The following is a 13,672-nucleotide window of genomic DNA, read 5'->3' as shown; positions in this document are numbered from 1 at the left end:
TCTTTTTGGTGAGCTGGATCATTTGTCCCAGATCATCAAAAAGAGTTCTTTGATGTAAGGTAAAATCAATGTAGCCTGATGCCATCTAATCTCTACCGACCTACAGCCAATAACGGCATTTCCGGGGGCAGGTACAGGTTAGCCTTCATTTTCAGGAGAAAGACAGCAAAGATATATGCACAAAAATCCTGCCACAAATTGAAATTTTATTATTAAAATTATTAGAAAATGGGTCATTCCATGTCAAGTGGACCAGTTTTAAAAATCGTCCCCACTCGACGTTCTCCGATTTTGCTGAAAATTTATAAGGATGTACATGTATGTTTGAAAAGAGGTTCTGTAAATTTTTAGGGCCAGATCTCAAATACATTGGGCACTGTTGACCTTTCACTGGAGGCCCCCCCCAAGGCTGCGGCTTCAGCTAAGAGGATTTTGCAAACTTTGGCACATAGCCATTAGAGTTCTATACTGGCTATGATGCTGAAATTTGGCATACTAGCTCAACTTTTGCTGCTAAACGCGATAAAATTATTACCGGCTATGACAAAACAATATTTCGGCCGCAATTTTGTGTCAAAGTAGCTTGCAAAACGCCTCGCATAAAATGTATGCCAAACTTTGCCCATATATAACTCAAGACCAAAAACCAATAGGAACTGGTGCTTTACCCTGTACAACAAACATCTACATGACTTTGCATTGCTGCAATATCACGGTCAAAGCATATGTATTTGTGGAAGTATTCACACCCACATATGATGACAAACTTTAAAAAACCGAATTTTACCTATTTTTAGGTCAAATTTCCCAAAAAGGGTTCCCCTAAACTATATTAATTCTGTTATAATTTGAAAGAGCACATTTTTCTCTACAAGGATCATTGGGGGTTTTTTTTGGAGTCTCTCCATTTAAGAAAAGAAAAATGCCACTGAACATGGTGTTATTTATTAATACGCAATGAATGCTAACTGCACTATTCAAACCCTTGCGTTGGTCCATGGTGGTTATACCACAACCAATTCCCTAAGAATTGGTCTTATAATCCTATTAAGAATTGTAATAATGCTGTCTTTCGAGAATTGGCAGCCCCATCGCCTAGGAGCCATGGCCGATAGCCGTGCAAGGCAAGTCGCGGGTGGTCTCTTTATCGCAGGTTCCAAAGCCTGAGGGTGGGTGTCTTTGCCTAGGATCCCAAGCCTAATATTGGGTATCTTTTGTTGGTTCCCAAGCCATAATGTTCAGTCTAAGTGGTCTGGAATTGTTGCTGAATTTGCAACATAATGGGTTCAGAGAAGCTGTATTGTCGGCCCATTGCTGTTGCTGGAATTATTGCAATGATCGACTGCTCGGGAATCCAGCATGTATCATTTCTCACAGGCCAGTGAAAGAAGCTAGCTGGTCAATGAGGATGCATAAAATGTATTAATGCATCATGGTCGTCGACTGAAATTTCAGAAATATTTCCAATCCACCAGTTCCTATCGTAAATGCAGGCAATGTATTGCCCTGGCTGGAGGTTTGCAATTGGCACAAAAGGCATTTCTGATCTAACAGATCCATCTACATGGGCAATGAAAGATGAAGGGTCATTTGACACTCTTGAAATGCGAATCTTTTTGTCATCAATTTCATTCTCCATCACTAAAAAATAAATAATATATTAAAATGTAACAATAGTCAATAGGTTTATAGGTTTTTGATTATAATAGACATTGCTAGCAACAATACAACTCTGTGTGATAAGAATCTGAAAATCAAACACAAAATCAATGCATTACGTGCATACATAACACCATGTTCAGTGGCATTTTTCTTTTCTTAAATGGAGAGACTCCAAAAAAACCCCCCAATGATCCTTGTAGAGAAAAATGTGCTCTTTCAAATGATAACAGAATTAATATATTTTAGGGGTACCCTTTTTGGGAAATTTGACCTAAAAATAGGTAAAATTCGTTTTTTTTAAGTTTGCCATCATATGTGGGTGTGAATATTTCCACAAATGCATATGCTTTGACCGTGATATTGCAGCAATGCAAAGTCATGTAGATGTTTGTTGTACAGGGTAAAGCACCAGTTCCTATTGGTTTTTGGTCTTGAGTTATATATGGGCAAAGTTTGGCATAAATTTTATGCGAGGCGTTTTGCAAGCTACTTTGACACAAAATTGCGGCCGAAATATTGTTTTGTCATAGCCGGTAATAATTTTATCGCGTTTAGCAGCAAAAGTTGAGCAAGTATGCCAAATTTCAGCATCATAACCAGTATAGAACTCTAATGGCTATGTGCCAAAGTTTGCAAAATCCTCTTAGCTGAAGCCGCAGCCTTGGGGGGGGCCTCCAGTGAAAGGTCAACAGTGCCCAATGTATTTGAGATCTGGCCCTAAAAATTTACAGAACCTCTTTTCAAACATACATGTACATCCTTATAAATTTTCAGCAAAATCGGAGAACGTCGAGTGGGGACCACTGGTCCACTTGACACGGAATGACCCAAATTGAATAACCTGGAGAAAAACTAATTAAAAACATTTGAAATGGCAAAAACCGTGGCATCCGAACACCTTGCTTTGTGACCCACAGCATGTCTGTTTATTCTTGTGGAGACACTAGTGCTCTCAGCAGGAGAACACTGAAAATATGCTGCACCCAGGCCAGAACCCTGAAAATGGGCACGGACGCTGCGTTCTCCTGCACAGGACACTCACATCTAGAAATCAATGTCTTCCTGATCGTGGGCATGTTCCCTAAGGCGGGCTTTGCACGTTGCGACATCGCAAGCCGATACTGCGATGTCGCACGCGATAGTCCCCGTCGCAGGTACGATATCTTGTGATAGCTGGCGTAGCGAAAATTATCGCTACGCCAGCTTCACATGCACTCACCTGTCCTGCGACCGTCGCTCTGGCCGGCGACCCGCCTCCTTCCTAAGGGGGCGGGTCGTGCGGCGTCATAGCGACATCACACGGCAGGCGGCCAATAGCGGCGGTGGGGCGGAGATGAGCAGGATGTAAACATCCCGCCCACCTCCTTCTTTCCGCATAGTCGCCGGCTGCAGGTAAGCTGATGTTCCTCGCTCCTGCGGCTTCATACACAGCGATGTGTGCAGCCGCAGGAGCGAGGAACAACATCGTACCTGTCGCGGCAGCATAATTATGAAAAAGTCGGAGCCAGCAACGATGATACGATAACGACGCTTTTGCGTTCGTTAATCGGATCATCTAGCATTTACACACTACAATCTCGAAAGAGACGCCGGAAGTGCATCACTTTCGATTTGACCCCACCGACATCGCACATGCGATGTTGCAACGTGTAAAGCCGCCCTAAGGCTGCTTTCACACATCTGGTTTTTGCAGTGCTGCTCAATCCGGCTCAAAAACCTATGCAACGGATGCGGTGAAAAAAACGGATCTGTTGCATAAGTTTTTCCATGCCGCCCGTCAGTTTTTTGACGGATGCGACTTGATACTGAGCATGCGCAGTACAAAAAACCGCATCCGGCTTCCATAGACTTGCATTGTAAATCGCACCGGATCCGGCTCAATGCGGTTTTTTCGCCGCACAAAAAAAAACGTGCTAGGCAACTTTCCATACGGCCGCCGCATGGGCTAAATATGCCGCATCCGGCAAAAAGCGGATGGAACGCAAGCCCATGCGGCACAATGCGGCGCAAATGCAAGTCAATGCTGGAAAAAACGAAACCGGCGGCAAAAAAAAAACGGTTTTTTTTTTTCAGCAGAGCGCCGGATTTTGCCGCACTGCTACAGCCGAATGTGTGAAAGCAGCCTAAGTGGTTAGTTCTGCCAAAATCAGAAGGTTCAGATGTGTGGCTAGCTATAGGGAGGGTTTGTTACAGTTGTATCCATTCTGAATAAATGGCAGCAGAAATCTCTTGCCTGTCCTGATTATTCCACTGTAGCAGTTTGTGAGTACACACTGGTGTAATTCAGAGAGTACAGATCTATCAGGACAGGATAGCAAGTAACCAAGGATGTTTACAGATATCCTCCTTTCAGGGATGGGGATACCTGCTAGTTACTGGCCACCTGAGGTGAGTGCCAGTGTGCCACGCTGTCTGTAGCCGCTGGTACCTGGTATTCCTTTCATGCTGTAAAAGGCTGAGATGGGAATAACCCGTTAAACCCCTCATGTTAACAAAATATTGCTCTGTGTGAATTGGCCACACCTAGAACAATAGGTTATCCGATTGCATATCGATTTAGAAGATCTACATTTTTAGCATTGACTTAATTGAGATTGTTGTCTTTCTTTGCACCCTCAGGATCTGCAGACATGGATGCTGATCCGTATGATGAGTTTGGTAATTATATTGGCCCTGAACTTGACTCTGATGATGACGATGATGATGACGACATGGGAAGAGATGACAGGGACGTAGATGTGGTAAGATCCAGGTTTCCTGCATAATTGATCCAATGATCACAACCGTTTAGGCTACTTTCACACTTGCGTTGGACGGCTTCCGTAGCATTGCGTTGTGTGACGGATGCAACGGATGCGGTGCATATAATGGCACAACGGATGCTACGGATTATACAAAACAGCTTTCTTTATCGTTCCTATGGGAGACCCAGACATTGGGTGTATAGCTTCTGCCTCCGGAGGACACACAAAGTACTACACTCAAAAGTGTAGCTCCTCCCTCTGAGCCTATACACCCCCTGGAGAAACCAGATCTAGCCAGTTCATTGCTTTGTATTCAGGAGGCATACATCCACACATGCATTCTCATCTGATTTTTCATTTTTGGAAAGAGTTTGAAGAAAAGCGGGTCCAAGTCTGGACCCCCGGCATGTCCCTTCTCACCCTACTGTGTCGGCGGTGCTGTTAAGGTTGATTACAAGGCTGGAGCCTTACATGCCGCGCTCTTTAACCATCCCTCGGGCTCTGGCTTGAAGTGGGAGCCAGCACGGTTCTCCATGCTTGCAGGAGACCGGTCTCCATCCGCAGCCCTTCAGGATCCTGCTGTGGACGGAGCACTCATCCCTCAGGGACATGGCCCTGCGTCTCAGCAAGCTAAGTACCTGAGACGTTTATATCTGGGGGTCCCTGTATTTTATTATGGTGGAAGAGTGTGCTGAGTGTGTTTTCTAACATTTCCGGCTGGTTCTCTGGTTTTCCCCTGAGAACCGCGCCGATGGTGCCTGCACGCCGGCCGCACAGCTCAAATTTAGGCCCCGGCTTCGCCGGAGGCCTGCTTTCGTTTTCACTGCCCTCGCATGTCATTCATGCAGAGGGACAGTGCGGCTCCGCCCAGCGGCCGATTTGCACAGGGGAGAGACACTCCTCACTGAGTACATGTCTCCTCCCCTGTAAACCTCTTTGGCCCTCCAGTTCCCACTCTCAGAGTTGGCCCCGCCCCCTCTCCTCGCTCCGGCGCCATTTTATCAGCGTTTTCTCTGCGATCATCACTGGCTGCAGCATCCCTGCTGAGGTGCTTGGCGGTCCGGGCTTTGGGATCTGGAGGGCACACAACACCGCTCCAGCGGTCTGGTAAGCCACAACCTTTGGTTGTGGGCCTCTATATATACTCTCTGGGGGTCACTCTAGCAGAGCCCCCACTCCAGCAGCATGTCTCACACGAGGAGCAAGGCAAAGCTATACTCAGTATGCACTGCATGTAAGCTCGTGCTGCCGGAACCGAGCACCTATCCACATTGTGATGCCTGCTCTAACCTGACGGTGCCTCAGCCTGGAGTCTCACCCCCAGTGGTCTCTCAGGCTGCTCCGGCTCCTGTGGCTGAACCCCCGGCTTGGGTAGAATCCTTAACCAGGTCTATCTCCCAGTCTTTTGCCGACTCCATGGGACAGCTGTCCCGGACTTTGCTGAACATGCATCAGCCCCCCTCACAGGGTGCCTCTGCTGCTAGGGCTCTCTCAGCGGAGCTCACAGAGGATTCTTCATCTGGTCCCAGGCCCCGTCCTCCTAAGAGGAGACGTAGGGCTTCCTCCCCTTCCTCGCCCCACGGCTCTGTTTCAGAGCCTGACTCGCAGGACGAGGAGGATGCATTTACTGGGGGCTCGGATGCTACCTCCATGTGCCCCATTGATATGTCCGAAAGTGACTCAGATGTTAGTGATTTGATTGCGTCCATTAATTCTGTACTGGACCTCAATCCGCCAGTATCAGAGGAGCAACCCTCTCTGGCAGAAAAACACCAGTTTACCTTGCCTAAGAGGACAAAGAGTGTGTTCTTTAACCACTCCAGTTTTCAGGCCGCTGTGACCAAGCCCAGGGCCTGTCCTGACAAACTCTTCCCAAAGCGTGGTTCTGATGACCGTTTTCCCTTTCCACCTGAGGTGGTCAAGGAGTGGGCTCATTCACCAAAGGTAGACCCCCCCCCCGTGTCTAGACTTTCAGCCCGGACCGTGGTATCAGTGGCTGATGGCACCTCTCTTAAGGATTCCACTGACCGTCAGATTGACCTTCTGGCCAAATCTGTATATGAGGCGGCAGGGGCCTCGTTCTCCCCATCTTTTGCAGCAGTGTGGGCTCTCAAAGCCATCTCTGCTTCTCTAGAGGAGATGCATTCCCTCACCAGGGAATCTATGCCCGAGATGGTTGCCTTAACTTCCCAAGCTTCCGCTTTTTCATCCTATGCCATGTCTGCCATGCTGGAGGCTTCTCGCCGCACTGCGGTGGCTTTGGCTAATTCCCTCGCTATCCGCAGGATCTTGTCGCTTCGAGAGTGGAAGGCAGATGCTTCTTCAAAGAAGTACCTTGCTGGGCTCCCTTTTGCTGGGACCAGGCTATTCGGTGAACAACTAGATGAAATTATTAAGGAAGCTACTGGCGGGAAGAGTACTTCCATGCCACAAACCAAAACCAGGAAACCTGTCCAGGGTAGGAACCAGTCGAGGTTTCGTTCCTTTTGTTCCTCCAACTGGTCGTCCTCTAAGCCCTCGGCCTCGTCCACTAACTCAGCTAAGGACCAAAAATCCAACTGGCGCACAAAGGCGCGTCCACAGAAGACCGCAGGAGCTGCTGCCACTAAGGCAGCCTCCTCGTGACTATCTGTCCGCGCCACCAACGTCCTTAGTCGGTGGCAGGCTCTCCCACTTTGGCGACGCTTGGTTTCAACACGTCTCCGACCAGTGGGTGCGGGATGTCATCTCCCACGGCTACAGGATAGAATTCTCTTCCAGCCCGCCAAACAGATTTTTTCTGTCAACTCCCCCTTGCTCTAAGGCCGCCGCCTTCTCTCAGGCCGTGGCATCCTTGCAGGCCAACGGAGTAATTGTACCGGTTCCCACCCGGGAACGGTTCAGAGGTTTCTACTCAAATCTCTTCCTAGTCCCCAAAAAGGACGGTTCCTTCCGGCCCATCCTGGATCTCAAGCTTCTCAACAAGCATGTTCAGGTGCGGCATTTTCGCATGGAATCTCTGCGGTCAGTCATTGCATCAACGACCCAAGGGGATTTCCTGGCATCCATCGACATCAGAGATGCCTATCTGCATGTGCCAATTGCAGTTTCACACCAGCGTTGGCTCCGTTTTGCAATCGGAGAGGAACATTTCCAATTCGTGGCTCTCCCCTTCGGGTTAGCCACGGCCCCTCGAGTATTCACCAAGGTCATGGCAGCAGTGGTTGCGGTTCTGCACCTACAGGGGTTGGCAGTGATTCCTTACCTGGACGACCTTCTAGTCAAGGCTTCATCCAGCGCAGACTGTCAGCGGAGTGTCTCGCTCACTCTTGCCACTCTAGCCCAATTCGGGTGGATTGTCAATCTGCCCAAATCCTCTCTGACTCCGACCCAGAGTCTCACGTACCTGGGGATGCAGTTCGAGACTCTTCCGGCACTTGTGAAGTTGCCCTTGATCAAACAGCAATCCCTCCAATTGGCGGTGCGCTCTCTGCTGAGGTCCCGCCGTTATTCCATCAGGCACCTAATGCAGGTGCTGGGTCAGATGGTAGCGTCAATGGAGGCTGTTCCCTTTGCCCAGTTCCATCTGCGTCCTCTGCAGCTGGACATTCTCCGCTGTTGGGACAAGCGGCCTTCCTCTCTGTCGCCACAAGCCAGGAGCTCTCTTCAGTGGTGGCTTCGACCCCTCTCTCTGTCTCAGGGACGCTCCTTTCTGGCTCCGTCCTGGGTGATTCTCACCACGGATGCCAGTCTTTCCGGCTGGGGAGCGGTATGTCTCCACCACCGAGCACAGGGCACTTGGACTCCGTCCGAGTCAGCCCTCTCGATCAATGTGCTGGAAACCAGAGCCGTGCTCTTGGCTCTCCTAGCTTTTCACCACCTATTGGCGGGCAAGCACATCCGAGTCCAGTCAGACAACGCGACAGCGGTTGCCTACATCAATCACCAGGGCGGGACACGCAGCCGCCTGACAATGTTGGAGGTACAACGTATCCTTCAATGGACGGAGGACTCCAAGTCCACCATATCCGCAGTCCACATCCCAGGCGTGGAAAACTGGGAAGCAGATTATCTCAGCCATCAGACCGTGGACAGTGGCGAGTGGTCCTTGCATCCGACAGTGTTTGTCAATCTGCCGCAAGTGGGGCACTCCGGACGTGGGCCTAATGGCATCCCGTCACAACAACAAGGTTCTGGTTTACGTGGCTCGCTCCCACGATCCTCAGGCCTTCGCAGCGGACGCTCTGGTTCAAGACTGGTCCCAGTTTCGTCTGCCCTACGTGTTTCCCCCTCTAGCTCTCTTGCCCAGAGTTCTGCGCAAGATCAGAATGGAGGGCCGTCGAGTCATTCTCATTGCCCCGGACTTGCCCAGACGAGCTTGGTACCCATACCTGCTCCATCTGTCCGTAGAGGTGCCGTGGCATCTTCCGGACCGTCCAGACCTTCTCTCACAAGGTCCGTTTTTCCGCCAGAATTCTGCGGCTCTCAGATTGACGGCGTGGCTCTTGAGTCCTGGATCTTGACGGCTTCTGGTATCCCTCCTGAAGTCATCTCCACTATGACTCGGGCCCGTAAGTCTTCCTCTGCCAAGATCTATCACAGGACTTGGAAGATTTTCCTGTCCTGGTGTCGTTCTTCTGGCCATTCTCCTTGGCCTTTTTCCTTGCCGACCCTTCTGTCTTTTCTACAGTCCGGTCTGCAGCTGGGACTATCCCTCAACTCTCTCAAGGGACAAGTCTCGGCTCTGTCAGTGCTGTTCCAGCGGCGTATCGCCCGGCTGGCTCAGGTCCGCACCTTCATGCAAGGTGCGTCTCACATAATTCCGCCTTACCGGCGGCCCTTGGATCCCTGGGACCTCAATTTGGTTCTCACGGCTTTGCAGAAACCCCCCTTTGAACCCCTCAGGGAGGTTTCTTTGTTTCGTCTTTCACAGAAAGTGGTCTTTCTAGTGGCCATAACTTCCCTCAGGAGAGTTTCTGATTTAGCTGCGCTCTCTTCGGAGTCACCTTTTTTGGTTTTTCATCAAGACAAGGTGGTTCTCCGTCCGACTCCGGACTTTCTCCCTAAGGTGGTTTCTCCTTTCCACCTTAACCAGGACATTACCCTTCCTTCCTTTTGTCCGGCTCATGTTCATCGCTTTGAAAAAGCGTTGCATACTCTGGATCTGGTGCAGGCGCTCCGGATCTATGTGTCTCGCACCGCTGCTATTAGGCGGTGCACCTCTCTTTTTGTGCTAACCACAGGTCGGCGTAAGGGCCTCTCTGCTTCTAAGCCGACCTTAGCCCGTTGGATCAGGTCCACCATTTCGGAGGCCTACCTGGGTTCTCAGGTGCCTCCCCCGACGGGGATCAAGGCACACTCGACCAGAGCTGTCGGTGCCTCTTGGGCTTTCAGGCACCAGGCTACGGCTCAGCAGGTCTGTCAGGCTGCCACTTGGACTAGCCTGCATACCTTCTCGAAGCACTACCAAGTGCATGCTCATGCTTCGGCAGATGCGAGCTTAGGCAGACGCATCCTTCAGGCGGCCGTCGCCCACTTGTGAAGTTAGGCTCCGCCTACTTCTCAGTTGTTCTGTTTATTCCCACCCATGGACTGCTTTGAGACGTCCCAATGTCTGGGTCTCCCATAGGAACGATAAAGAAAAAGAATTTACGGTAAGTAAACAAAATTCTCTTTTTCTTATAGTTCCGTATTGGGAGACCCAGCACCCTCCCTTTTGCCTGTTGGCAGTTTCTTTTTCCACGTGTTATCACCTGCTGTTGTCGTAGACAGAGACTCCGGTTGTTCCGATTCTTGCTCTGTTTTTACTTGTGGGTGGCTATTCTCCTTCAGCATTTGCACTAAACTGGTTAGATCTGGATCTCCAGGGGGTGTATAAGCTCAGAGGGAGGAGCTACACTTTTGAGTGTAGTACTTTGTGTGTCCTCCGGAGGCAGAAGCTATACACCCAATGTCTGGGTCTCCCAATACGGAACTATAAGAAAAAGAATTTACGGTAAGTAAACAAAATTCTTTTTTTTTTTTTTTTTTTTCATTTTATTCCCTTATTGAAGGTAGTATTGTTTTACAATTAGCAGCATCATATAGTAATCTTGGCCATCTTGTAGTACTGTTCCCCATCCTTGTGCCTTGTAGTAATGTGCCCCATCCTTGTGCCTTGTAGTAATGTGCCCCATCCTTGTGCCTTGTAGTAATGTGCCCCATCCTTGTGCCTTGTAGTAATGTGCCCCTTCCTTGTGCCTTGTAGTAATGTGCCCCATCCTTGTGGCCTTGTAGTAATGTGCCCCATCCTTGTGGCCTTTAGTAATGTACCCCATTCTTGTGCCCTGTAGTAATGGGCCCCATCCTTGTGCCCTGTAGTTACGGGCCCCATCCTTGTGCCCTGTAGTTACGGGCCCCATCCTTGTGCCCTGTAGTTACGGGCCCCATCCTTTCGCCCTGTAGTTACGGGCCCCATCCTTTCGCCCTGTAGTTACGGGCCCCATCCTTGCGCCCTGTAGTTACGGGCCCCATCCTTGCGCCCTGTAGTTACGGGCCCCATCCTTGCGCCCTGTAGTAACGGGCCCCATCCTTGCGCCCTGTAGTAACGGGCCCCATCCTTGTGACCTGTAGTAATGTCCCCATTTTGGTCCCCTATTATGCCTCTCTTCACATCCGCAAATAAAAAAAAAAGAGATTCTTTTCACCTGTACTCGGTTCTCTCAGTGCCCTTGTACGTATCCACGATCAGTGTTAGCAGGGATTTGTAAGCAGCATTGCTGCAGAGTCACACGTGTCTTCCGTAGGGAGAACAGAAGCGAGAGACCGCAACTGCCAGAGCCTGAATCGTGGGTACGAGCAGTTGTGGTCTCATGCGGAGGAGACACGCAGCCCTGCAAGTCAGCGCCCGCCACGTCCAATCTGCGGGTCCTGATTGTGAGCACGTGCCTAGCTCTTGCAGCCTGCAAACCCTGTGATGATCGCAGCCGATGCAGGGGGCCAGCGCTGGCAGAGCTTTCCTTCCTTTGAATCATTCGTGGAGCTCTAATCACTATACCAGCCGGTCAAGCAGGTGATGTCTTTAACTGGTGGCTGCTGTTGGTATAGTGCTTAGGACTCCACAAATGGTTCAAAGGAAGTAAAGCCTGTGTCGGCCCCCTGCATCAGCCGCGATCATCACAGGGCCTGCGGGCCGCAAGAGGCAGCCTAGGGGGCCGCGTATTTGAGACCTCTGTTCTACCGTAAGCATAGTGCAGACTTTGGGCAGATGAGTGTTTCTCATGCCTCTTAATCAATATTCAGCATCCAGGGGTATCCCGTCACTGACAGCAGTAATTCATAATTGGTTTGTGTACTTGTGTCATGTGGACGTGATCAGAATACCTTTTTAGCTTCTAAATATAAGCCATAGTGTTTCCATTCACTGACTGCTAGCAGGGACCTTCAAAAGGTGAAAACGAAAGGTAAAGTGTTAAAAAAAAAAAAAAAAAAAAAAGTTGCAGAAATATTCCTCATACAATAAACTGTTCACATTGAATAAAAAACCCTGTTTAACAGTAGATCATTTGATCCCACCTCATGGAGCAGATTGATTTAGTGGGATATTTCCATGTTTTGTGCCATGTTGTGACTTCTGGCAGCGGTTATATGGCTCCTGCGGCACCACGAGCTTTGCAGTTAGAACAGGATTATTTCATTTTTGCAAGACAGGTCTTATTGTACCTTGTCTGCCGTCAGGTTGTAGTGCTGCAGCAGTTGGAGACCTCCGTATTAGGGTATCTTATTGATGCATCTGTATGGTAACAAATGTTCCTAAATATCTATCTGTATTAGGCTAGGTTCACATTTATGTTTTTCATCAGTCACATGCGTTGCTTGACGCTTGTGACTGATGCGTTGTACAACGGATGACAAGAATAAGAATTCATTGTCGGACTCCGTTGTAAAAGATAGAGCAATCAGCTGATCGTTCTAAATAGGCGGCCGGCTTTTGAGAGCGAACAGATGAACTCCTGGCGGCCGGCTAATGAGAGCGATCAGCTGATCGCTCACAGCAGCCGGGTGATCAGCAGTTCGCTCACAGCAGCCGGCCACCGGGTAATCAGCTGATCGCTCACAGCAGCCGGCCGCTGGGTAATCAGCTGATCGCTCACAGCAGCCGGCCACTGGGTGATCAGCTGTTCGCCCACAGCAGCCGGCCGCCGGGTGATCAGCTGATTGTTCGGCCGCCGAGAATGTGTATGGGGGGCGGAGTGCAGGGTGGGTGGAGCTGAGCGGGGCCATGGCGCTGAGGACGTCAGTGCCGGGGACTGCATGGCTGGGGACAGGTGAGAGAGAGAGTGTGTGTGTGTGTGTGTGTGTGTGTGTACATGCAGAGTGCAGGAGGGGGCGGAGCCGAGCGGGGAAGTGTCTGACTCCCTGCACACGTCGCCAGGGTAAATAACGGGTAACTAACCAAAGCACTTTGCTTGGTTACCCGATATTTACCTTGGTTACCAGCGTACACCGCTTAGCGCTGACTCTTTGCACACGTAGCCAGGGTAAATATCGGGTAACTAAGCAAAGCGCATTGCTTAGTAACCTGATGTGTACCCTGGTTACGTGTGCAGGGAGCCAGAGAGAGCATGCGCAGCAAAATCCTGCGGATTGCGCTGCCCAAAAATTGTTACAAGCTGCGTTCCTGCCGCCCGACGGTCAGTCGTTCCACGACTGATCAGTCGGGCGGAGGATGCAACGCAGCATCATCAGTCACAATCCGCCGCTCATACAAGTCTATGGGAACAACGGAATCCGCCAAACGGATTCCGTTGTTTACCAGAGCCGCGGATTGTGACTGATACAAATTGACGGAAATGTGAACCTAGCCTTAGCCAAAATAAGTGACTTACAATTGATGAGCTACTATGCAATAATAAACTCACAGAAGAGTAAAAGTATTGTATTTCTGCTTGGGTAACAGAGCAGCAAAGGTATAAGACATTCCTCCACTGTGAAGATTCATTGTAGCTCTGACGTATTTGTTAAGTAGACAACAATTGTCATTAGTTTTTGGCTTCTTTTGTTCTTTTATCATATTGCTCTTTTCCATTGCAGGCAGAAGATGATGACGATGATGAATACATGGGCGATGCCGATGAGGATCGTACGGGGATGGAGGTTGTTCTCCATGAGGACAAGAAGTATTACCCCACTGCTGAGGAAGTGTATGGTCCTGAGGTGGAGACCATTGTGCAGGAGGAGGACACGCAGCCGCTGACAGGTGAGAGGAGCAGCTCATATAAGACGAGTCTGCGAGGCTTGTATAATAT

At 49.7% G+C, this 13,672-nt stretch overlaps 1 protein-coding gene across 1 annotated transcript in view; it reads left to right on the top strand.

The window, feature by feature from the left end:
• The window catches only part of EFTUD2 (elongation factor Tu GTP binding domain containing 2), a 105,531-nt gene that overhangs the window by 2,593 nt on the left and 89,266 nt on the right, over window positions 1-13,672 (top strand). Inside the window, exons 2-3 of the mRNA XM_075350253.1 lie at window positions 4,282-4,403; window positions 13,458-13,623. Of these exons, the coding sequence (XP_075206368.1) occupies window positions 4,293-4,403; window positions 13,458-13,623 (277 nt within the window). The 5' untranslated portion in view covers window positions 4,282-4,292. The remainder of the gene's footprint in view (window positions 1-4,281; window positions 4,404-13,457; window positions 13,624-13,672) is intronic.

This window comes from Anomaloglossus baeobatrachus, chromosome 5 (genome assembly GCF_048569485.1).
Source record: "Anomaloglossus baeobatrachus isolate aAnoBae1 chromosome 5, aAnoBae1.hap1, whole genome shotgun sequence".
In the NCBI taxonomy this organism is placed as follows: Eukaryota; Metazoa; Chordata; class Amphibia; order Anura; family Aromobatidae; genus Anomaloglossus; species Anomaloglossus baeobatrachus.
This window is presented reverse-complemented; position numbering and strand designations above follow the sequence as displayed.